Genomic DNA, 26,859 nt, shown 5'->3' on the forward strand with positions numbered 1-26,859 from the left:
TATATATATATATATATATACTTATAGTTGTAGTTTTGCTCCTATGTTAGATTACCCATGAGTAGTGTACATCCTTTGATATATGCCATATATGATATGGCCCATGGTGATTATGAGTTAGGTAATGTTCTTTTATTATTGTGCTGACTACTCGAGGGTATTTCAAGATGTGACATTGGTTCTATACAGTTGAGGTTTGGAGTATTTTTTTGAGTATTGTTTTCACTCATAGAGTTGGAATTGATATTTAGGGATTCGCAATTTGAGACATGATATATACATGAGGGTTTCCTTATTTGGATTATTTCGCTCGACGTACTAATTCTCATATTATGGATTTCTAAATGTCAATCTCCATTTAGAGTCATATGAATAATTTTACACTTATATGTACTAACTCTATTTTCTTATATACTTGTAGGGTGAAAGTTTGATTTCCCGAAAACAGGGAGTGTTCGTTTGTATTAATAAGAAAGCTTATTACAAACTAATAATCAAATGGTTACAACAGAAGCAGAGGGAATGCCCTCTTTGTTTTTTGTGGGGACTTTAGGTGGCTATAGGACGCTTCGCTCGATGCTCGGGTCGAGTCTGCTTCCCTTGGACCGTTTGAATGAGGTTGCTGGAGAGCTTCAGTTCGCAGTAGAAGCTCGAATCGATGGAGTTCGGGTCTGCTTAGTTCGCCGGCGATCGGAGCTCAGAACTAGGCAGTGGTGCTGTAATGCAAGAATCTGCTAACAGCTTGGTCTCAACTATTTTTCTCTAAGTTTTGCGACCTCCCCTCCAGTGTGCTGGAAGGGGCTTTAAATGGAAGAAGGACAGCTTGACTCATCCTTGAATTATGGGATGTGACCATATCTTCTTCAGAGACGTCTAGCTGCTCCTCGATACCATGAATGGTCATTCGAGGGATTGTGCTTTATGTCCTGTCACCTAAAATGGGAAGGCCCATCCTTGTATATGAGGCAACGGCCGTCTGCTATCCGAGTGGACTTGACCAGCATTAATGAACCGCATTTATGAGTTCGCAGATTGATGAGGTGTCTGTCCGATCACTCGTACTGTGCGTGACCGCCCGGCGTGCTTTGAGCACGGTGCTTTCTCCTTTCCGGTCAGGAGAGGCGGCGAAGTAGGTGCACAGTACTCAAGTGGGTCTAGCCATCCTGCCGCGTGCCGGCGGATCCAACTCTTGACTCAGACAACCGAGGTGAGCCGTATTTATGAATGCTCAGGTTGACTCGACACCTGTCCAGGCCTTCGTACTGTGGGCGGCCGCTTGACGGTCTGGAGGGGCCGTGCCTTCTCCCTTCGGGTCGAGAGAGATGGGATGGCCCATCCCAGCACGTGGGGTAGCGGATACCCAGCTGTACTAGTGGCCTCGAGGTTTGCAGGCGGATTCGTCTTTAGACTCGGGCGGGTGAGTCGAGTAAGAGGCGAACTTCCGCTATCCTAATCGATCTTAACTCGTGCAGGCGAGCCGATCATTTAGGCGAACCTAGCATCGAGTACATTTGACGACTATGCGGCTTAGGCAGGCGACTTCTTGGGGGCGAATTTCCTGTAGGCTTATCAGAGGTATTTTTTACCGTCTACAGTTTGATGGCAACAGAAAAAAAGGAAATGAGAGGTGGCTGATCGTGTACAGCTGCCATAGGAAGGAAGGGAGGAAGAGGATAACGAAGAAGGGAAGAGGGAGCAGGAGGAGGAGAGACGGTAGAAAGAGAGGATGTTGGCGGTCCAATGGGTTTGGGTTTTATTAAATGGGTATGGGTTAGGAGGTTCTTAACGGGTTTGGGTTTAATTAGTTATAGGTTTGAATTTGTTAAGTAAGGGATATAATTGTCTATTAATGATAATGGTTAAAGAAAACCGAATATACCATTAAGTTGTAACAGCAGCTAACTACAGGGACCAATATCAACACATTAGAACAATTTGGAGGACTAGCATCAAAATATGAAGATTTGAGGGACTAATATCAAAATACATATGATTTAAGGGACTAATATTTGAAAACCCCTAATTTTTATTTTGCAAATTTTTATTTGGGTGATAGAAAGTAAAATAAGAGGAAGTTGAGGTTGTAAATCATGTGGCAGTTAGTTTCTTCTTTTTCTGTTTGGCTATCATGGGAAGTAATAATAGAAAGTGGTTAATTAAAACTATAATAATATGTGAAAAATCTAAAAGTATATTTTCTCTCTCCTTTCTCTTCACTTTCTATAGTTTGGCATCCAGAAAGTAAATGGAAGGTAGATTAAATATTAGAAGATAGTTTCACTTTCTATATTTTTCATGTTTAACACTTGGGAAAATGAATAAAAAGTAAATGAAAAGCGAATAGTGCCGCATCAACATTTTAACCCTTTTAACTTTCTCAAGAAAATGAAGAAATGGATGGAAAGTGAAGGGAGAAGAAAGAGAAATTAATTTTAGTTATTTTTCTACCCTAATTTTAAAATTAGTTGCTTTTTACTTTTTATTTTTTATCTGGTCAACAAGTTGAGAATTAATCTCGACCCAACTCATAGTTATGCCAATTTAGATACAACATTTTACAAGACTTAAAATCTATCTTGACCAAATATTCAAAAATCATTGAAGACCTTTATTGAAAAAGTTGAGTGTGCTGACCCATGGATCCTAATGCCCTTTTCTTTCAGGCCAATCACTTCTCTGATCGACCCTTTCAGAAGGGAGGCTGAGCTGATCTCTGATTCGGGTACTTAGAATCATGAGCTGATTGCTACCTCCTTTTGGTAGGTAGATTGGGAGGATATTTTATTTATTCCACTGTCGTCTTCTCCTATCCCTGACAGACTCATTTGGCATTATGAGGAGAAAGTGTGCTACACAGTCAAGAGTGGATATTGACTTCTTCGCCACACTTTGCCTGATACTGCTTCCACCTCGGATTCTAGGGTAGCGAAGTGGTGATCCTTGATCTGGCAAGCGGAGATCCCACCGAAGTTTAGAGTGTTCCTTTGGCGTCTGTTCTATGATGCTCTCCCCAACTCAGCTGGTTTATCTCGTAGGGGGATCTCTGTGCCCCCTAGTTGCCGCCTTTTCTTTGCTACCTTTGAGACCGTCCTTCATATCTTCACTGTCTACTCCTTTGCTCGTTTAGTGTGGGAGTCCTTAGATCTTTGGGAAGTGATTAATGGTTTTCGAGGCACGTCTTGTGGTGATTTGCTTTTCCATCTCACCTCTGTTTGCCATGGGGACTCTCTGGCTTTGGCTTTCACAACCATGTGGTTTATATGAGGGGAAAGGAATATACGCTCTCATGGTGGTGGTGTTAGAGATGCCTCGGCCTTGGTGACTCGGATTTTTTGTTTTGTGGAGGAAGGGGATAGAGTTAGAGGTCTCTCCCGTGAGATTGTCACCCCTTCCAAATGGCCTTCTGCTTGGTATCCCCCTGCTCTTGGTTTGTTAAAACTCAACACAGATGTTGTTGTTCCTCTAGAAGAAGGTATTATTGGGTTGGGAGGTGTTATTCAGGATCACCATAGATTTGTGATTGGTTACTACTCTATGGGGATTAGGGGTCCTATGTTTATGGATCATGTGGAGCTGTTAGCTGTCCTGGAAGGCATTCACTTTGTTCGGCGTATGAACTGGAGGATTTCAGTGGTGAAAATTGACTCTCTAAATGTTGTCTCCTTGGTGGACTCTCATTCTCATTTTGCTTCCTTGACTCCTATTGCAGATAAAGTTCGCGCTGGTCTAACTATTATTGGCTACTCTAAAGTTTCTTATGTAAGGCGCACTGGTAATGATGTTGCTCATTCCCTAGCTAAGTCGGTTGACTGTTTGTACTCTTATTTTTTGTCTGTCTTTTGTCCTTTTATTTTTAAGATAGAGTGTTGTTGAGGACTTGGCTGGTTAGGTTACCCTACATGTCTTTTAAAAAAAAAAGTTATGTTCTACTTAAAGGCCATCGAAGTTAACGTTGTTAAGATGAGAGATTGAAGTTTTTGGTATGAAATTTTTTGCCAGAAAATATTGCTAAGTTGTTGATTATTTTCATTATTATAGAATATACTAGCAATCATATACATTAATTATTACATCATAGGAGGCCATTAATCCATCTTAAAAATTAATAATTTTCATGTAAATAGATGCCATGTTAGTTGCCACATCAGCTCCACATCACCTATCACTTCAACTTTTCGCACATCTGTTGTCTATCATCCAAACAAATTTTGCACATAGAAAGTATAGAAAGTACTTACTTTCTAAAATACTTTCTTTTCACTTTCTACTTTCTATTTACTTTCCAATTAGGGCATGTTTGGTTCGTTTCTTTCATTTTCCAAAAAACATTTTCCTTCACTTTTTTGTGTTTTCTTCACTTTCATGGAAATTGTTTATTGTGTTTGTTTTGCCAAAAAATATGGACTGAAAATACTTTCTACCACTTTTATTAGTTTGGTTCAACTTGAAAAAAGAAGAAAAACTTGAAAAAAGAAGAAAACAATTGATGTGTGAATAGATTCCCTCATTTTTAAGTGTTTGGTTCAAATTAAAAAAATCTAGAAAACTTGATTGTGGTCACCATGGTGTGATTACCATCCATATAATACAAAATATTAACAATAAAAATTAAGGCACACAAAATATTGGCTAGTAAGTACACAACTGAATATTCCTGGAAATTCAGTTCAGCTTACACACGACTGAAACCAAAGGCCAAGCACACATATATAACCAAACACTGGCTGAAACCAAGATCATAACCAACACAACTGCAACCAAACAATGAATATCCAACACAAACATCAAGCACAAATATCCAACACAACTGAGACCAATACAAAAGCCATCCAAGTCGCAAACCAAACCAAGGTTGTGACCAAGGCTGAGACCAGGCTGCGATCAAAACTAAAACAAAAGAGACCATCATCATAGTATTGATCCAACCTGTGCAATTAACCATTAAATGAAATAATAGTCTTTTTCCCCCTATTCTCACATTTCTTATTTTTACACATCATATGCAATAAGAATCAACATAAGATGAGATGCAGAAGCCAACCATTGAGTAGTTCAGCTTCAGGAAGATTATATATTTTGATCCATGCCCACCAGGGTATTATTGATGAATCAAAGACTACAGGCTCGTCATTACTTGATGCTTCAGGAGTTTCTTGCAGCCATTTCCTTATTCTAGCCTCTAAAAAGAAAATGAATTTCTTAATAAGAGTTGGAAGACTTGACTTTCGTATATACTAAAAAAAGGAAAATCAAACATAAACATTAACCTTCATATATTCCATATTAGAAAGAACAGTCAAATAGAATGATAAGAAATATAGTAATTGACAAGGAAATGTTGGACAAAGATGAATGGATGCTCAATATCAATTTTTTGTTGATGAATCTGCAAAGAACCCTGTTCTTGTTGTAAAAAGGATTTCAAACAAGCTCATCGGCTTGGTGACAACTCCTTATAGAGTATGCTTTTAATAAGGTATAAGAAATGAACTAAAAGATGAATCATTAGCACTAAAAAAAGGTAAATATAAGTGCAATTGCTGCCTTGTGTATAGTAAGTTCTATAGTAACGTACAAGGAATGAACTAAAAAATAAAATTCATTAGCACTGAAAGTTTTATATTAAAAGAAACTTCAGCTAACTACTCACAAACCAGTTGACATATGAACAAACGGTTTAGGATAAGTCCCTTGAACAACAATCAAAACATTTTAATTACTTGGAAAATTACCAAGGTACCTGCTAGGACTCTGTAATCACCCTATTTTTTCGACACGGTTAAGAGTTAAGATTATTAAACAAGCTTCTCGCTCCTCCACAAAGCTTCCTCCAGGAGTACAAACAAATTTCCATGTTCAAACTTAACTCCTAAAGCAATCAAAAAAGCTGAACATAGTAATGCACAATAAGGACTAGCGTATCCTTCCCCCATGAAGGATGTATTTACGTAAAACCTCTAAATCAATATTTTTCATGAAAAAGATCATGCAAAACCATCTCCCCGCACTATGAAGAATCACTAACATAATTGAAGCACTCCCATGGCAACCATTGTTCAAACGTGACATGGATTAGCCCAATATATCTTCAGCATTTAAGTATCGTGACACATAACACTTGCAGAACTTACAGAAAACACACGTAATAAAAGATACAAGCAACGCCCAATATGATCAATAGCCAAAACCATATATATACAAGCAAACTTTGCAATTGGATCAAAGAAAAAAAAAAGCAAAACTTTAACAATTCCAACTTAAAACACTGGCATCATACTTCAACATTTAATGAAAATAAATTGCATTTTAGACTAATGCTGAAATCAAAATAAATAATTACGTCGATCTTAAGGCATGACTTGAAGGATGCACATATATATAGTTGAATCCCAAATAAATAAGGCACATACTACTGTACAATATATTGCGACGCCATTGCCATTCAAAATCAAAGGCACTCCAGCTCCATACACACTCCACTCCTTAAACGACTCCCAAAGATCTTTGAGATCGAAGTACGGACATGATTCCCCATTATCCGAGCTCCTCCACCTCCTCACGCTCGTCTAGTGCAGTAAAAACACGAAATTTACCAAAATAATTTTCAAGGACCCAACTTTTCCCCCCATCTTAGCTCTAATTAGCTTACCTTGTGACAGTATTGAACCGGAACCACAGGCGTTGTGGACACAATAAACCGGTCCAAGTTGCCGGCAGGAGTCGGCGGCATCGACGGCAGAAGAGACGACGAATTTGAGTTAGAAGACGAGGTCACCGCCAATTTCGAGGACGAATCGATTCGTCCTCTTCCACACGCACCACGTCGATCACCAGACCATTCACAAGCAACACCTTCTAAGGCAATGACTGAGGATTCCTCTGCCTCTGCTCTTGCTGCTGCGGAAGCAATTGCTGCTGCTGTTGCTAGAGCTATCTTCGAACTGCAGGAGGATTGTAGAACCGATCGATGCCATGGCCTCCTCTTTGGCACGGGAGAACGAGGAGGAGGCAGGAGTAGGAGGCGGGAGAGGGTTCCTCTTTGGCGCGGGAGAAGGAGAAGGAGGCGGGAGAAAGAGGAGGCGGTGATTATAAACCTTATCTTTTCTCCCTTTTCTCTTCCCTCCTGTATGCAAAGATCACTTTTTGTGTTTTTTGGGCAAAATGGGGAGGCTGGGGGCGGAAAACGGAGGGAATAAAAATCTCTCGTCGCAACCACTTTTAGGCCCTCTTTCTATTTTCGTTTCGGTGAACCATACATCACATTGTGAGGGAAAATATACAAATTTTTCTTGTGTCATAGGAAAAAGATGGTTTTCCTTCACTTTCAGGTCTGTTTTGTGCGAACCAAACAAGCTCTTACTAAACATGCCTAATTTTTAGAGAAAATGAAAGAGACTAAAATGTTGATGTGACACTTTTCACTTTCCAATCACTTTCCAAACGCCAAACGAGAAAAAAATTAGAAAGTAAAACTACTTTCTAATTTTGAGTCCACTCTTTATTTACTTCTTGGTTGTCAAACACGCCAATGATTTTTTGTTTTGGGTAATGGGGATAGACTTGGTAGGGGACTCTTAAGAAAGAAATTTTCCATTAAAGGAGGACTCAGCCATTTCAAGAAAACTCTCGAATATTAGGGCCTACCTCATATACATCCAAATTTCAAAATGGCTAGCAAGAGTATTTAACTTAAGAGCAAGTCCATCAAGCTCCCACCGCCCGCTCTCAAGTCCTATGTGCGGGTAAGAGCTCTTGAACTCTCTCCAGCAAGCTCCAAAGGAGCTGCTTTGGGCTGGCGTGGCACGAAGTTTGGGAGCTCGTGCCACAGAGCTCCCAAGTATTAAAGTAAAATTGTTTTGTACAAAAAAACCCATATATCAAAACCCAGAACCCAGTTTAGAATTAGGTATTTAAAAATTAGCCGTTGAGTTTAAAAATTAGCCGCTGAATAGTAAAAAAATTAGCCATTGAACAGTAAAAAATTAGTCGTTGAATAGTAAAAAAATTCTATAAATTCTCAATTCATTACACAAATTATTCCACACAATTCTCTCATAAAAAAACTCTATATTTTCCTATCAAATTACAAATCTCGTGGATCCCTCCCAGAACTTCTATTCGCAACTCCTTAACGGTGAAGGATCGACCTTATACCCGTCGTTCTATACAGACATCATAGAAGAAGGTCACCCCTTGAGTTCTCGCAATCGGCAACACAACAAGTGTCATCCCAAGAAACACCGACCATAAAGAAGAAGAAGGCTTATACCCGGTCCGAAAATTGGACTGTCCACAAGGATAAGCTTCTTGTGTCTTCTTGGCTGAACACAAACCAAGACGCCATCCAAGGTACGAGGTAACACAAAGATAAGTTTTGGCACAGAGCTAACGACTACTTTATCCAATACTCCACCGATCCAATGAGCCGCACACCAAACCAAATGATGCATCGTTGGTCAACGATTCAACTGTCCGTTAACAAGTTCTACGGGTGCGTTGCTCAGACTGAAGGAAGACAAAGATCTGGTATGGGAATTATTGACTAGGTAAATATTTAACTTATATATTTTTATGTAAACAACATAGCATTGAAGAGAGGAATATATATGTTTAATTATATTTGATTATTCTAAATTTAACTCTTGTGTAGACTACAGAAGTAAAAGAATTATATCAATCTCTTTATGGTAAACCATTCGTGTTTGACCATTGCTGGGTTGATTTGCGTCATCATCAAAAGTGGATCCAACAAATGAAAACTTACAATAAGATTCGATCACAGCCGAGAAGAACCACAAACTCTGGTTCCTCACCAAACAATTTGATGCTAGCGACCCCATCGAGTTGAACACTAACTCGGATGATGTTATAGCAAGGCCTGAAGGGAGGAAAGCGGCAAAGCTCAAGAGGAAACAAAATGTGAAAAACTCTGAGTCCGCTAAGTCCATCATGGGAGAGGCTTTCGCGTGGATGAAGCAAACCACCAATCAAAACTCTGAGTCCGCTAAGTCCATCATGGGAGAGGCTTTCGCGTGGATGAAGCAAACCACCAATCAAAAACTATAGCTAAAACAGAAGAAACAAGATGACGATATCATGAAGATGGATCTCTCAACACTCAATTCAGTTCAACGACAATACTTTGAGATGCGTCAGGCAGAGATATTGGAGAGGTGGATGTCTAAGGATTCTTCCCGATTATCATATATTATCTTGTATTAGATTTATGATTGTACTCGCATCACATCCTAATTAGTTCTTCCTAATTATCTTGTATTAGATTTATGATTCTACTTGATTTTGTTAAATTTGGCATTTAATGAAAACAACTACTTTATTGAAAAAGAAATTGGCGTAGTACAACAACTCGAACTTCTTTGCTGAAATTACATTAGACATAAAGAAACTTAATCCTCGGCGATGGATCATTTGAGCTGCCACAGATGCCTGATCAAATCATTCTTTAGTAATTTATGTGTTTGCGTGTTCTTGATCCGATGATGATTTTGGATGAACTCAATTAGAGGCACCGTCCGCACATGAGAAGGTTCAATGACTGGTATCGAATCATTAAAGTCAAAGTTGTTGTCCAATTGACAATCTCGTTCATCTTCAACAATCATGTTATATATGCATTATGATGCAAGCTGTCATGATGTCTTTCAACACACTAGGTTGCCAGAAACGTCCTGGTCCACGAACAATCGCAAATCGAGCTTGCAATACGGCAAAAGCTCGCTCAACATCTTTTCTTGCGCTCTCTTGTTATTGAGCAAAGTACTTATGCTTGTTTCCTCGCAGTGCTGGAATAGTCTTCACTAATGTGGACCACTCTGGGTAAATCCCGTTGGTGAGATAGTATCCCATATTGTACTCGTGGCCATTAACAATATAGTTGCACGGTGAAGCTCTTCCCTCCGCAAGTTGTGCGAAAACCGTTGAACAATGTAGAACATTAAGATCATTGTGAGACCCCGACAATCTAAATAAGGCATGCCATATCCAAAGATATTTGCTAGCTACAGCCTCCAAAATAGTTGTAGGTTCATGAAAATGCCCAGTATACATACCTTAACAGGCGGTTGGACAATTCTTCCATGTCCAGTACATGCAGTCGATGCTCCCAAGCATACCAGGAAAACCTCATTGTGAACCTTCCTCAAGCAGGCGTGCAACGTCTTTATTAGTCGGTGACCGAATGTATTCCCCCCAAAGATGTTGATAATCGATCGAATGAACCTCTTCACGCTCTCAAGCGATGTACTTTTATCGATCCGAACGTAGTCGTCAATGACGTCAGTGGATGCTCCATATGTGAGCATCCGCATAGCTGCAGTAATCTTTTGAAGGCTAGATAGTCCCGACTGTCCAGCACCATTCCTCTTTTGGACGAAGTACTTGTCATGTTCGACAATTGTGTCATGGATTCGAAGGAATAATGAACGCGTCATTCTGAATCTTTAACAAAAATAATAAAGAGGATAGGTTGGTACGTCAGCAAAATAATCTTGGAACAACCGATTGTGGCCTTCCAATCGGTTTCGATGGAGCATGATACGTCTTTTGTGTTGAACTGAAGTTGAACCTTTCTCTTGTTCTTCTTCCTCGACGACAACAGCTCCTGATACGTCTTTTGTGTTGAACTGAAGTTGAACCTTTCTCTTGTTCTTCTTCCTCGACGACAACAGCTCCCATAAGAAAGAACGTGTTGAACTGAAGTTGAACCTTTCTCTTGTTCTTCTTCCTCGACGACAACAGCTCCCATAAGAAAGAACATCTTCACTATTTCATCATCGCTAGAGCTAGATGAGCTAGACATTTTGTTCTGGGAGACGATAGGTTGAGGTGAGAAGGCATCGAATTTTATAGGAATCAATCGGTTGACGGTCAAAGTTTGTGATACCTCGAACTTCGTGCCCAACCTCGAAGACCGCGGGCTACCTCGAAGACTGTGTGCGTTCCCTCAAAGACCGTGGATTACCTCGAAGACCGTATGCGCTCCCTCGAAGACCGTATCCAACGGTTAGAAATAAAACAAAAGAGGTTTAAATATAATTAAAAGTAATGTGTAAAAAAATCAAAATAGAAGAGGGTTTTTTTTGATATTGTTGGAGCTCCTAACTAGGAGCTTGTTGGAGCTCCATAAAATAAGGAGGGCCTCCCAAGACTTATTTTTATAATTTTTTATTCTAAAATGGTTAATAGCTCTTGAGAGCTTGCTGACTAGGACTCCTAACCGAGAGCTTGCTAGACTTGCTCTAAGTAGGGAGCAAGCCTACCAACCATCCTTACAAATCCCAATAGATAGCTCTTAGAGAAAATTCAAAAAGCACTCCGAGAGACTCTTTATATATAGTATCAGATCAAATGGCTTCTTTTGCTCCAAAATTTTGGGTTTAAAGAACACTTGTCCTATAAAAAAAGACATGTCATTCATAACTAAAATGAAAGTTGATAACTAACAAATGATACATCGTGTTTTCTTTTCCAATTTTTATTTTCAAATCAAAGTTATATTAAAAAACTTTGTATTAGCTATATTTTATTTTTGTGTTTACATTGTGGAAGACAATGTGACTGAGACTTTATGGAAAAACTTTAATATACGAAGTCTTATCCGAATTCGTTCATCTTTTGCATGCAGAATTTTTTCATTTTTATCATTGAGAAAACTTTGTATCTTTTTTTGGTGTGAATAATCTTGGCTTAGTACCACACATGTCATAGACATGAATCGACTATTGACCTTTTGAGTCAATGCGCCAGGTCTCAAACCACTTGCAGGGGTCAAACTACATATGATAGTTTCTATTATATTACACATAATCGACCTTTAAGATTCTAATTCAAGCATAACGAAATTTCAACCAACAATTTATTCTCCGTCTCTACATTTTTATCTTTGAGTTGATAGGGTAGTACATTACCTTTCTTGTTAATTTCAATTTTATTTGTCTTTGAACAAGTTTAAGCAACACTTTCTAACCTAAGTAAAACGAGTCAATGCTTTTTTCCTTAAATTCCCCAACAGGCCTGGTTATATATTTGCGCTATTATTATTAATTATCGTTTTGCTTGTGCAGGGTCTCCTGATTTTTTTTAGGGAAAATCCTCTTTTAACCCAAAGTTTTACCCTCAATTATTTTAAAACCCATCCACTTTACTGAACACCAATAAACCCATTATACCCATTTGGCTTAGTTTTAAACCCAATGCTCATTATACCTCTCTATCTCTATACTATATTTCCCCCAAAATAGAGAAACCCGACTTTGCCCTTTCTCTCTTCTTCTCATCACCGTCAACAGTAGGTATTAATGGCGACAATGGCGGGAGAAAAGGGTGGGCTACACTCACTCTTCACAAACCCCCAATTTGGTCCTCATCTTCAATTACTCTCTCATTCGCTCTCTCCTCCATTAATTTCTCCTCTCTTCTTGAGAAATCTCTCTCCTCCATTAATATTTCTCTTCATAGAAGACATTAATCCTTCATCAGATCAGTGGTTGAGATCTCATGTTCGTTTCTTGTAGTAAAAGAAGACATTTAAAGGTAACTATAAAGTGATTGAGATCCCATCTTTATATCTTGATTTGTTGAAATGTCTAAATTTTTAAATGAGAAAACCTTTATCATGTTGAGACTACTATTTTCTCATGAGAAAACCCTAATTCTGTTGATTACATCATTTGTAGTGAGAGTTTGGAAAGTGCTATACTTTCTTTAAAAAGTGCTATGAAAAGCTAAGCAATGTACCCGTTCTATATTTTCTTTATTTGATTCACAAAATAAAAATCATTTGTTCCTCATTTCTATAGAATGTAGAAAAATCTGGTCTTTGAATATTTAGGAATGAATATTGAATTATATTGTATAGAAACATAGAGAATTGCATATTGAATGCCGATGTTGAATTATATCGTATACAATAAGAAAATGCATGTTAGACTTGTGTTTGTTTGGTAATATTTGATTGTTAGTTAGTTCCCCACTTATTTTATTTTTTATGAATTTCAGTAATGGAAGAAGAGCTATATTGTGCAATTATGGACTTTAGAGGAAACAATCATTTGATTCCAATGAATATCAAGGGGACTTTCAGTAATTTAGTGGCCGAGGTGCAAAGTAGAATTGCTTTTTTTTCAAGCCCAGTGAAGCTGACTTATGAAGTCCCATATACAGAAGAATTGTTTGTACGTGTCCATGATGACGTCGATTTGTCAACAATGTTCGATGTACATCTAAGTTGCAAGAAGAAGATAGTTAAGATGCATGTTGACATAGATCGAGATACATTATTTGGTCTAGAGGAAAACACCATTCACATAAGGTAAGAACTTATTGTACATTATGAGGTCCATATTTCACAAAATTAATCCATGTTTATTTAATTTCTCTGTAGTTCAAAGAAAAATTATGACGATATAATATGTCGGCAATTAGCTGTAGTACTAGATAAGAATTTTCATTAATGTTTCTAATTGCTAGTCTTATAAGGTAACTGCTTTATGTTTGCAGGAATCCTACCATATCTCTTTCGGAACAACATGCATCCTCGACGCATAATCCATCCAATTCACAAAATGCATTACGTGAAGTTGAGAGATCTAGTATTCAGATTCCTATTTCATGGTATCATGCCATTAGAAGTGTCGGACAAGAATTTAATGATGTTGAACATCTAAGGCAAAGTCTTGGAAATTACTCAATTGCTCTCGGGTTTTAACTTTGCTTATTTGAAAACTGAACCTAGAAGATTGATAGTAAAATGCAAAGGTGCTGATTGTGAATGGATGGTCCATTGTAACCGTCGTTGTAACCATCGTACAGACTGCAAACGGTTTTACGTGAAGAAAATTGGTCGTGCACATAGTTGTCTCGGAGGAGGCATAGGAGAGAAGGGACATCCACGGGCATCTCGTAAGTGGGTTGCAAATATTGTGAAATCCATACTAAAAGAACAACCCACCTACCGCGCAATTGATCTTAAAAAGAACTGAGAGAGTTTGGCGTTGATATCCCCTATGGAAGAGCTTGGTGTGGGAAAGAGCTTGCTCAACAGGAGTTATATGGGTATGCAAAACATTCATATGAACAACTTAGATGGTACAAGGATAAAGTTATGGAAACTAACCCAGGATCAATCGTCCATCTAGAACATGAAGATGGCAGATTTACTAGATTTTTTATCTCATATTATGCTTGTTGGAAGGGTTTTGTCGAGGGATGTAGACCAATTTTATTCTTGGATGGCACCCATCTTTTTGATAGGTACAAGGGAACTCTACTTGCTGCTACTGCTTTGAATGGAGATGGAGGAATGTTTCCTGTCGCTCTTTGTATTTGTGGAACCGAGAATGAGAGCAATTGGGAGTGGTTCCTTGAATGCATTCGTGACGTATTGTACAATTCAGATGATCCATATACTCCGAATGATGAGCTGGTTATAATCTCTGATCGAGACAAAGGACTTCAAAATTCCGTCAAGAATTGCTTCCCTTGTTCATATCACAGTTATTGCATCCGCCATTTAATGGCCAATTATAAGAACAACTTGTCAAAGAAAAGGTTACCAGCACCACTTAGGGATGATTGTGTTCAAATTATGAAGAGAGCTGCCTATGCCTACACAATGCATGCTTATCATAATGAATGCAACGAGCTCCAGAATAAGTCATCTATTGCTTTCATTGAAATGCTGAATATGAGCCCACAGAACTGGGCTAATTGTTATTTTCCTAGAAAGAGGTCACCATTTTTACATATTTTTGGTCTTTGTGATTGAACTCTCTGATATGTGTGTTTGAACATGTATAACATTTGAATAATCCTATAGCTATAACATGGTTGCAGGTATGGGTGGTTAACCTCAAATCTAGCTGAGTCCTTCAACGCATGGATTAAGGAAGCCCGATTTTTACCGATAGCGCAGTTGGTTGATCACATCCGGGTGAAGATGATGAAAATGAGCTACGATAGACATGAGGAATCCAACAAATGGACTACACCACTTGTTCCTAGTGTAGAGGAGCATCTTGTCCTGATCAACGAGGGTGCACGTTGTCTTCATGTTAATCCTTCTACATCAATTCTGTATGAAGTATATGATTCCCCATCTGTTAGAGTGAATTTGGAGTACCGCACGTGTACTTGTCGCCAATGGCAAGTTCTTGGACTACCTTGCAAGCATGCGGCCGCCGTAATCAGGCACAAAGATCAGCTATTGTATCCATATATTTCTGACTATTTCAGCACGGAGGTGTACCGCAAGTGTTACTCCTTTCCCATATATCCAATTCCTGATGATGAGAAGCCAATTATAACGGATGAGAATATGGAGATTAGACCTCCATTAACCTCGATTCGTAGAGGAAGGCCAAAAACAAAGCAGATCCCTTCTGGACTAAATCCTTCTAGAATGTTGAAGTGTATCCGATGTAAGGAGTTCGGTCACAATCGACGAACATGTAACCAACCAATAGCTGATTGAAATATCATGCTTTTGAATATTTTCAAATCAGTTTGATTGTGATCTTCATGGACCTATTATAGGTTGATTACGTTTTGGTGGTGAAGATCAAAAAACAAACTATTTTGATTATTGTAAATTTTGTGTAACTACTTCAGTTAGTTTTAATGTTATTTTAGTTAGTGTTATTGTTATATCTGGTTGGTATACATTACTCAAAACCTTTGATGTTATCTTATCAAGTATTTGCATTGCGGTGGATGATTGGTCAATAAACACGTGACGTAGGTCGTCGAGTGGTTTCATCACGGCGAAAAAAACTGATTTGATTTTAGGCACTTAAGCTGCAGAATTTCCAGAAAGTATAAGGTGCTATACTTTGCCAATAAGGTGCTATACTTTGTCAATAAAGTGCTATACTTTGTAATATAGTGCTATACTTTGGCCAAAAGATGCTATACTTTCCCATAAGGTGCTATACTTTGCCTAGAAGCTTCAAAATTGCGCGAGGACCCCTCGTCGTGGTGGATGATTGGTCAATAACACGTGACGTAGGTCGTCGAGTGGTTTCGTCGCGGCGAAAAAAACTGATTTGATTTTAGGCTCTTAAGCTGCAGAATTTCCAGCAAGCATAAGGTGCTATACTTTGCTAATAAGGTGCTATACTTTGTCAATAAAGTGTTATACTTTGCAATATAATACTATACTTTGGCCAAAAGGTGCTATACTTTCCCATAAGGTGCTATACTTTGCCCAGAAGCTTCAAAATTGCGCGAGGACCCCCCGTCGCGGTGGATGATTGGTCAATAACACGTGACGTAGGTCGTCGAGTGGTTTCGTCGCGGCGAAAAAAAACTGATTTGACTTTAGGCACTTAAGCTGCAGAATTTCCAGCAAACATAAGGTGCTATACTTTGCCAATAAGGTGCTATACTTTTCCAATAAAGTGCTATACTTTACAATATAGTGCTATACTTTGGCCAAAAGGTGCTATACTTTACCATAAGGTGCTATATTTTGCCCAGAAGCTTCAAAATTGCACGAGGACCCCCCGTCGCGGTGGATGATTGGTCAATAAACACATCATCTAGGTCGTCGAGGCGAAAAATTTTAGGCTCTTAAGCTGCAGAATTTCCAGCAAGCATAAGGTGCTATACTTTGCCAATAAGGTGCTATATTTTGTCAATAAAGTACTATACTTTGCAATATAGTGCTATACTTTGACCAAAAGGTGCTATACTTTCCCATAAGGTGCTATACTTTGCCCAGAAGCTTCAAAATTGCGCGAGGACCCCCCGTCGCGGTGGATGATTGGTCAATAACACGTGACGTAGGTCGTCGAGTGGTTTCGTCGCGGCAAAAAAAACTGATTTGATTTTAGGCTCTTAAGCTGCAGAATTTCCAGCAAGCATAAGGTGCTATACTTTGCCAATAAGGTGCTATACTTTTCCAATAAAGTGCTATACTTTGCAATATAGTGCTATACTTTGGCCAAAAGGTGCAATACTTTCCCATAAGGTGCTATACTTTGCCCAGAAGCTTCAAAATTATGCAAGGACCCCCCGTCGCGGTGGATGATTGGTCAATAACACGTGACGTAGGTGGTCGAGTGGTTTCATCGCGGCGAAAAAAACTGATTTGATTTTAGGCTCTTAAGCTGCAGAATTTCCAGCAAGCATAAGGTGCTATACTTTGCCAATAAGGTGCTATACTTTGTCAATAAAGTGCTATACTTTGCAATATAGTGCTATAGTTTGGCCAAAAGGTGCTATACTTTCCCATAAGGTGCTATACTTTGCCCAGAAGCTTCAAAATTACGTGAGGACCCCCCGTCGCGGTGGATGATTGGCCAATAACACGTGACGTAGGTCGTCGAGTGGTTTCGTCGCGGCGAAAAAAACTGATTTGATTTTAGGCTCTTAACCTGCAGAATTTCCAGCAAGCATAAGGTGCTATACTTTGCCAATAAGGTGCTATACTTTTCCAATAAAGTGCTATACTTTGCAATATAGTGCTATACTTTGGCCAAAAGGTGCTATAATTTCCCATAAGGTGCTATACTTTGCCCAGAAGCTTCAAAATTGCGCGAGGACCCCCCGTCGCGGTGGATGATTGGTCAATAACACGTGACGTAGGTCGTCGAGTGGTTTCATCGCGGCGAAAAAAACTGATTTGATTTAAGACACTTAAGGTGCAGAATTTGCAGAAAGCATAAGGTACTATACTTTGCCAATAAGGTGCTATACTTTCCCAATAAAGTGCTATACTTTGTAATATAGTGCTATACTTTGGCCAAAAGGTGCTATACTTTCCCATAAGGTGCTATACTTTGCCCAGAAGCTTCAAAATTGCGCGAGGACCCCCCGTCGCGGTGGATGATTGGTCAATAAACACGTCACGTAGGTCATCGAGAGGTTTCGTCTTTAAGACGAAGCAAAACAAAGGGATCATCATGTCTCGTGAATACAGAACTGCCGGAGAGATTCTAACATGTTACAAATGCTAAAAGTTGCAATCCATATATTTTCTTAAAAGAGTAAAACAACATTGTCTTTAATTCTGTAAAATTTCACTTGAATTTCCTAACAACTCCAAGAGGTTCACTGAGAAAATAGCAGACTACACTACTCATGAAATATAGCAACCAGGACTGCAGAGTTTTGTTCTGAGCAAAGAGTTGCCAGGCAGCAGAAGATACCACTAACACCCATTCAATTATCCATAAGGCACAACTTCAACATTCACAACTGGTGGAACCTGTGAAAGTGAGGACATCTCCATTGTAATGATCCCACTCGTCCAATAAGGCACAACTTCAACATTCACAACTTCAACATTCACAACAAATACACAACAAATTCACATGATTTTAAAATCTGGAATATAAAATCTGGTGGAACCTGTGAAAGTGAGGACAATCATAAATTTTCAGTTACAACTACAAAAACAAGACATGTATTTAACATAATTACAACATAAAACAACAAATACATAACACCACTACAAAAATCAACACCATATACTCCTGCATAGATTTAAGCTACACAATAAACACAAAATCCAAATCAGCCAAGTACTTTATGCTCCTGTACAGATTTAAGCTACACAATAAACACAAAATCCAAATCAGCCAAGTACTTTATGTTCCTGTGCAACTTCAACATTCATCACATCCAAGACATGTATATTCAGAGTCTACTCCCTGAGTAAAAGCATATTCTAGCAGATTTTCTGCTTCCTCCGAGATAAAGGCAATAGCAATCTTTGCTCGTAGAAGTTCACAATCATCCTGATGAATGAATGTTGGTGTGTTGTTGATGATGGAATATATGTATCTCATCATGAAAATACCATAATCTAAGCTCCTGCACAAACAAATGCCGCAATCAATGATTACATGATAAAATAATAATATGTTGGGAAAATCAATCACAGTAATACATTTTAAGTTATAGTCATACCCATCCTGTTGAGGAACCTGTCGGGTTTCTATACTATACTCATCCATATTTTCTATTTTCCATTCATCCTTTATGCAAGCTAAGAAATTGTTCATGAACATCTTGGCATCATTAAGATATTTAATGTATGTGAGTGATGAATAGTGATAAAAAAATTCTCAGACTTAATCAATTCCAACAAATGCCAATGACTACTGCTAAGAATAGGAAAAATAATCTTCTCGCATTCTTCGAAGCGTGCACGTGGAAGCTGTCGACCCTTGAGTTGTCTTGCCCAATGGCCGGGATTATCTTGTAGTAACGCTCTCTGTTAAAACATGACCATAATATTTAACAAAAAATAATTTAAATGATAGTAAATTTTCCTAATACTCACGGCAAAGAATGATCCTGTGATGTGTACGTGTTTAGAACATGCGTCCGTTTCAATCTTCATCTTAAATCTCTCTATCATACCATCGACTAACTGAAAATTATTCATAATAGAATGATCACAACTAAAATATGAAAATACACACAAAACTATTAAACATTGTTAACTTGGGAACTTACACTATCGAAAATTGCGCTTCCAATAAGAAGATGATATACATCTAACCGGGTAACAGATTGCCAAACAAATTCATCTCTATGACAAATGAAACATACACAAGTTAAATAAATGTAATATGAAAGGAAGCGCAACATAAAACGAAATTTATAAAGCAAAATCGCATGTGTGGGATAAATTATACCTGTTCATTCTCTTCTTGCAAAACTCATCAAGGACTTTCCTCTCACTTTCATTTAACTTTCCCTTCGCCGGGTAATCGCATTTCTTAGGGATAAAATCAGTCCCGCTATTGACATTCCTTCTCTTCTCCGGCGTTTGCAACTGGGAAACATTAATCACTTCATTCTTTTCATCACACCCCGGCGTTTGCAATTGAGAAACATTAATTATCTCCTTCTTCTTCTCATGACGGCCTCGGCCTCGCAACTGTGTATAAGGTGAACGTCTTGCACGTGCGGGTACATGTTTCCTATCTCTAACGACCCGTTTAATTGATGGGGTCCTATCTTTGATGTCCCTTGCTGATGTCCTTGAAAAAGATATAGGTAAGAAGTCATCATCTTCAATGAGCTCTTCCGCAATCATCTCTGGTTGTTTTTCCTTCCTCTTGTATTTAGAGCCACCACTTTTTTTCCCACTCCTTTCTTCATCTTTACCCATCTCTTCATGACTTTGTTCTCCTTGTTCCCCTGTATTATCCTCATCATCCTCAACAACTTTCCCCCCAACATTAGTATCACTGTCATCATCATCCTCCCCATCATTTGTATCACCACCATCCTCCTCATCATTTGGATCATCACCATCCTCCCCATCACTTGGATCATCACCATCCTCCTCGTCCTCCCCATCATCTTGTTCTTGTTCTTCCCCTTCAGTTTCATCTTCAGATTCATTGCCACAATTACCGCCGCTAATCAACTTTTTCTCTAACTCAATAAGCTCGTCATACTCCTCTCTATTTTTGGCAAGCAACTCACGTACTTGAAGTAATGTCATCGCCTACAAATACAACCAATGAACGGGTTAGCATTCGAGAAAGATATAATAAATTGATAGCAACAAGACAACAATGGAGAATATGAAGTGTACATACCGGTTGATGACGTGATGCACTAGGAATGGATGATATGGTGGGTTGACTAGTGAAATTCCTAATACACTTTGGGTTTTCAATTATCCTCATCATTGCTTTTCGCCGTAATGATCGAGACTTCCTCTCAATAAAAATGGGATGCAAGAAATCCTCTTTTATTTCACACTTGAGCTCCCCCACTAGTTCATAAAAACCAAACCTAAAAAAAAACAAATTTAGTTACAACTAGTAGAACATATGCAAATAAAATTATATAATTTTATTAAAACTCACCACCAATACTGAGGCAAACTCGCCCATGTATCCGGCTCATGACCTCTCTCCTACGGCTCTCTTTGTGATGGACAACTTTGCCTTACTCATCTCCTTATGTAGTAGATCAAACACAACACCAGCCCAATTATAAGAACGAAGAGCAAGTAAATTATCCGCATATCTAAATGCCCATAATGGACATGAGTTAGAGGGCTGAGGGCATAATACAAATCCAATAATAAAAGCCACAAGTAATTTCACACATGCTATGTGGTCGGAGTCTGCCAACTCCACAATCAAATCCGCCATCCTTTTGCGTGTGGCCCACACTTTCTTCTTATCTTTATTTTCATCCTTCTTGTTGACTTTCCTCTTCTTCCTCTTACTGGCCTTCTTCTCCTCCTCCTTCTCTGTTTGGGTCTTTTTACAATACACATGTGCAGTATATATAGTATTAGGCGCTCGACCATCCATTACAACCCTATTTCCAGTCTTCGGCAACCCGGTTATTTCATGCACATCTAGAACACTGAACACAATATCATTTCCCCCAATCCTGAATGAGCTATGCTCTGGATTAAATGCATGAAGCAAGCAATCAACTGCAACTTGTTCATTAGGTATAGCCGGTATATGAATGAAATGGAAAAAGGGGTTTGATGGAGGGCTTCATAATGATTATTATTTAGCAAAGGCCTTAGACGATTATTCACCAAATCACGATATACGCCAATATTTGAAGGTAATCTTAACTCTGCAACATTTTTCCTACAAAAAGAAGAATATATCAATCAAAACAAATAGCCCTTATAAATGCAAAAATTAATAGATTGTAAAGCAAAGTGATAAAGCATTAAGAACTGCATTAAGAAAAGAAGAAGGTAATGCATGGTCAGACTTAACTGGAAATTGGTATTATAGGGTATATTTAGCATGAAAAGGTAATGAAACAACAAATTAACCCAAGCAAGAATGACAAATTTGCTGAGAATTGAAGTCTACAGTATCAATTATACAAGAAAGCTATAAGCTGTCAACTATTGTAGCAGAACACTAGTTATGTTAAAGTTTTCTCCTGATGCTCTTATTTATCATTCGTATGTATCAGACGTATCTAGGGATCTAGAGATCCAAATCTTCAGATTCAATTTCATTTACAAGTAAAAACATAAGAAATTATTAACATAACAATAATTTCATATAAATTAAAATTTACTTACTTAGTAGCCTTAGACGTCGATTGGGAAGAATCCCTCGATTTACTTCTGCTTGACATCTTTGACAACCTATTGACAAATATTTCAAAAAATACAATATAATTATGAATATCCCAGCGGCAGGTTGGAATCCTTTTATAAATAATGATTTCAACACCAAGCTATCATAGGTGTTAAACCTTAGATGTTCGAGAGATTACTGTGATATAAGTACATTCTTATCTTTCGGGCCCTTTCAACAATTTATACGTGCAAGTTGCATGTGATCAAAACTACAACAAGGGGCTTAATTTCGATCAAAAGAAAATGTTCTTCTTTTGGAACTTTAATTAGGTCAGCCAAACAATGGATAAATTATTAGAACTCACCGATGTAAATAAGAGTGAAGATACAAAACGAACTTCCAATGTACGAAACAATCCACAGTCCCACGATGACCTAAATTATACCAAATATCAACATAATTAGGTCAAGAAATCATACATTTTCATAAATTAATTTAAAAAAAGAGGTTAATCACACTTGCAAGGAAAACCTTTCAATCTCTCCCAACTCCAATATCTCTCGCTACAGACAACACCGATTAATCCAAGCCCTAACTCTCTCCGTCGCCTTCTCTACAACCTCAATCGAAAAATAAAATCACTTAGTGATACGAGGAACTTGCGATGAAAATCGATGATCTAGGGGCTTAATTTCAAGTATTAGAGAGGAAAAGGGGAAGATTCGTGTGTTACCCGCTTTCAGACCCGTGCAGCCGCCGTCCGTCGTCGCTCCAAATGTCCTCCGCTTTCAGACCCGTGCAGCCTCCGTCCGTCGTCGCTCACCGCCGTCAGCCGTCGTCGCCTTCTCTACAACCCGTGCAGCTGCCGTCGTCGCTCCAAATCGATGATCTAGGGGCTTTCAAGTATTAGAGAGGAAAGGGGATGAGTTATATTTGGGGATGTGGTAGTTTAGGAATTTTTAGTCAGTTGGGTAAATACAGTACAAAAAATGGGTGTATTATACATGTTGGGTTTAAAAATAAGTGAGATGAGATACAGTGGGTCTATTGGTATTTAGTAAAGTGGATGAGTTTTTAAATAATTAGGGGTAAAACTTTGGGTTAAAAGAGATTTTTCCCTTTTTTTTATTCCGCGTTCGCAGATGGGCCATTTACACCCCATTGGGCCCTGCTAGTCACATTGGTCTGGGCCGTACTAAACTAAACTAAATTTTCATAGATAACTCGACAAATTAAAGTTGATTCTCCCGCCTGCAGTTCTTTTCTCACCCATATCCAAACACTAATAATCTCTCTCGTGCCAAATAGAGAAGCACCCGTTCCTGAACCCTCACCCACCAATATTTCCAACACAACATTGCCACGTCATCGTTTCGTCGTTGGTCCAAAGCCGTGGTCCTTCATGACGGACCACGAGCAGAGCGGCACGAGACCCGACTGCCCCCACGGCCACCGCCCCTAAAAACTCCACTCGATTGCTCCCAACTTCGGCTCGCCTCCGTTGCGAACGCCGACCCCTGGGCCCCCCATACCCCTTCACTCTTCCTCAACAAGCTTCTCTTTTTTTTTTGCTTCCATCATCAAACCTGTGGCTTTTACCCTTTTAGGGGAAAGTTTGTCTCCAGCGATGCACCGCCGCTCGGGTCGTCGGTGGGCGGCGAGGGCTCCGCCATCAAAGAGAGCGCAGAATGCGCGCCGCCGGGCTGCCGCGCTCGCTCGCGCGCAAGTAATGGCGGCGGTCTCCGGGCGCTGGGAGACGACGAGGAGAGGTGGGGTAACCTCACCGCAGTGGAGGTTCGCGTTATGGTGCTCTGCCGTTGCCTTCGAGGAGCAATGGCCACGGTGAGTTCTTCTTTCTTTCTTTCGTTCTCTTGCTTCTTCTTCTTTTGTCAGAATATAAAAATATAATTTTAACTCTCATCACAACTTTAGAGTTAGACACAGAATTGAAGTTATAATCTCTCTGTTGTATATCACCGAAGTTACAAAAGGTCCTATATATATACAAAGGTAACTTTGCAATTAAGTACATATAGTTTTACATTAATCTCAATACTCCCCCACAAGCGAAAGGCGAGGAACAACTTGTAGCTTGGACCGTAGAGAATCAAAGTGCGGAGTCGGAAGCGGCTTGGTGAGAATGTCAGCAAGCTGATCATGAGTAGAGATTGTTGGAAATATAAGCTGTTTAGACAAAGATTAACACGAATTAAGTTTTAAACTGTTAATTGAAATTAGATAAAAACAGATAACTGTTATAGCTCAGAAATGAAATTCAAATGAAAGTAAATAAATGTTAGAAATACGGCCTGATGGTCGAGACGTGCAAGCACTGTCCCAAGAATCTAATTGCCCCCTCTCGTACAGGGCTACGCGGCAAAAGTTCCTGGATATACAACGACCCTCGGTCAGGCGACCTCCTTCTCGTCGGCACGAGCTTCAAGAAGGTTTTGCGAATTCTCCTCAACTTTCAGGAAACCAGCGGAAGCAGAAAATTATTTGAAAAGAGATCTGTTGTTTTTTTTCACTGTAAAACTATTCGGGTTTTGGTCCTTTTATAGGATTAAACAGCCGTTATACATAAACCCGCAGTTAATACGTTTTTAATCACGTTAATAAAACTTAGTCGTTATTAAACAGCCGTTATACATAAACCCGCAGTTAATACGTTTTTAATCACGTTAATAAAACTTAGTCGTTATAAAATCAAAACATTTCCGTTACATAATAAATTCACAAAATATTTATCACGTTTTTAATCACACTAATAAATTTTTACCGTTACAAAATATTTCTGTTACAAAAATGAATCACGTTTTTAATCATGTTATAAATGTTAATCATGGTTTTAAATTAGCAAAAATAAAAATAAAAATATAGCAGATTAAGGGCCCATTAATCCGGAGCTGCATTCGTGTCCGTAGGTCGTGGGCGCGCGCCACCCGACTCGACCCGAACCCGAGCCCTAGCCCGGCCCGGCCAGCGCGCGCGTGTGTGGTGTGGAGCATAACATTTGTTTTCTTCTAGACATAGGAGAGAAAGGGAAGGCTTATAAAGAGCCTATCTTCCCATCTCTTTTTCAATATGGGACTAAAGTTTTTCTCTTTTCCTCTACAAACCCAAGTTTTAAGTTACAACTCCAACAATCCCCCACATAACTTAAAACTTAAAATAATTCAGAAATAAAAGTAAAATAAAAACAAATAAATAAGATTGTTGGTTCCCTTATACTATGTAATAGGTGGAGGTACCTTTCGGTTTGAACCTTCACTTAGTGACAATTGTATAGATCCGTGAGAGCTTGGTGGACTTCGCCTTGAACCAGTCCCATTTATCGGATTTATACAGAAAGCACACAGTACAGTTTTAAAGAATTCTAAACGAGTTGCGCTATTATCGGCCTTGTGCAGGTATCTTTCATGTGTGTTATTAGGGAGCAGCCCTGATCCCATAGTCGCGGCCTCACAACTATACATATAGGTGAATCCTAATAAGGATGCGAGCAAGTAAGCATCCTGCCTCATGGGTCTTGGATTCATTAAGAGTTAGACTCAACCTATCACTTGCTTTTTATGAGCACTGATCACCCTAGGGATGGGAGCAAATAAATTCAGTGCTCCTCACAATTAATCACTCATTCAGTTTGTTTCTACCCATTGAACCTCTGCGAGGTTGGGTTGCCACTACAGTGATTTTTCTTATGGGCTTAACCCCATCCCCCTCAATGATTCTAGGACCACTGCCCTAGATAAGCCTTTAGTTAAGTGATCTGCAAGATTTTTCTCTGATCTTACAAAGTCTAAGGTTATTATATGATTTTTCATCTTATATCTCAAGGATTTGTGTCGCACTTTCAAGTGTCGATTCATCTTCACATTTGCATTCTCTTGATGACATTTGTCAATCGCTGACCTGCAATCACAATGAATAGAAATGACTGGTAATGGTTTTTGCATTAGTGGAATTTCAGTTAGTAAATCTTTCAACCATTCAGCTTCTATACTAGTAGTATCAAGAGCTATCATTTCTGATTCCATTGTGCTTCTAGCCATTACAGTTTGTTTAGTAGATTTCCAGGACACAGCTCCTCCTCCTAAAAGGAACACAAATCCTGTGGTGGATTTTACATCTACTAAGTCACTAATCCAATTTGCATCTGAATAACCTTTATAGTGTAAACCATAATTTATGGTTCCTTTTAGGTATCTCAAAATTCTTTCTAAAGCATCCCAGTGACTCTTATCAGGATTTGATGTATATCTACTAAGTCTATTTACTGCATAAGCAATGTCAGGTCTGGTGTAGCTTGTTAGGAATCCTAGTGATCCAATTATTTGTGCATATTCTCTTTGTAATTGAGGATGACCTGTATTTTTCTTTAGATGTACATTAGGATCATATGGAGTGGAAACAGGTTGACAGTTTGGATCATAAAAATTCTTAAGGATTTTCTCTATGTAGTGTGATTGTGATAGCACATATCCATTCTCATTTTTCATGATTTTAGTATTAAGAATTAGGTCAGCTTGACCTAAATCTTTCATGTCAAAATTTTGTGATAAAAAGTGTTTGATATCATTTATGATTTGTATGTCAGAACCAAAAATAAGAATGTCATCAACATATAGGCATAATATCACAATTTTGTTGTTTTTATCTATTTTATGATATACACACTCATCTGTTTGATTAATTACAAATCCATAAGATAGTATAATTTCATCAAATTTCATATGCCATTGTTTTGGGGCTTGTTTGAGACCATATAGTGATCTAATAAGCTTGCATACTTTCTTTTCTTGTC

The 26,859-nt window shown here is 38.7% G+C and overlaps 3 protein-coding genes across 3 annotated transcripts in view; 2 read left to right on the top strand and 1 right to left on the bottom strand.

The window, feature by feature from the left end:
- Positions 4,818-10,451, bottom strand: LOC109838620. The gene is made up of 4 exons (XM_020407049.1): positions 10,071-10,451; positions 6,650-7,231; positions 6,411-6,566; positions 4,818-5,177 (listed from the first exon to the last, which is right to left on the bottom strand). Exons 1-4 carry the CDS (start codon positions 10,449-10,451, stop codon positions 5,013-5,015), a joined length of 1,284 nt encoding a protein of 427 aa, XP_020262638.1. The 3' UTR covers positions 4,818-5,012.
- LOC109838621 lies at positions 13,020-15,490 on the top strand. The gene is made up of 4 exons (XM_020407050.1): positions 13,020-13,330; positions 13,519-13,686; positions 14,272-14,748; positions 14,854-15,490. Exons 1-4 carry the CDS (start codon positions 13,020-13,022, stop codon positions 15,488-15,490), a joined length of 1,593 nt encoding a protein of 530 aa, XP_020262639.1.
- Positions 23,785-26,859, top strand: part of LOC109838622 (coiled-coil domain-containing protein SCD2-like) — a 29,475-nt gene continuing 26,400 nt past the window's right edge. Inside the window, exon 1 of the mRNA XM_020407051.1 lies at positions 23,785-23,897. The gene's annotated coding sequence lies outside the window, so the exon portion shown is untranslated. The remainder of the gene's footprint in view (positions 23,898-26,859) is intronic.

This window comes from Asparagus officinalis, chromosome 4, assembly GCF_001876935.1.
Source record: "Asparagus officinalis chromosome 4, Aspof.V1, whole genome shotgun sequence".
Lineage (NCBI taxonomy): Eukaryota > Viridiplantae > Streptophyta > Magnoliopsida > Asparagales > Asparagaceae > Asparagus > Asparagus officinalis.

Coding starts and splice junctions, on each gene's coding strand:
- LOC109838620 (XM_020407049.1), bottom strand. CDS start 10,451: ATGACGCGTTCATTATTCCTTCGAATCCATGACACAATTGTCGAACAT. Junction 6,567..6,649: donor CGGTTCAATACTGTCACAAG/GTAAGCTAATTA, acceptor TTACTGCACTAG/ACGAGCGTGAGGAGGTGGAG. Junction 5,178..6,410: donor TCGCAATATATTGTACAGTA/GTATGTGCCTTA, acceptor TTCTTTTTAGAG/GCTAGAATAAGGAAATGGCT.
- LOC109838621 (XM_020407050.1), top strand. CDS start 13,020: ATGGAAGAAGAGCTATATTGTGCAATTATGGACTTTAGAGGAAACAAT. Junction 13,687..14,271: donor AATGATGTTGAACATCTAAG/GCAAAGTCTTGG, acceptor TCTTTTTGATAG/GTACAAGGGAACTCTACTTG. Junction 14,749..14,853: donor TGTTATTTTCCTAGAAAGAG/GTCACCATTTTT, acceptor ACATGGTTGCAG/GTATGGGTGGTTAACCTCAA.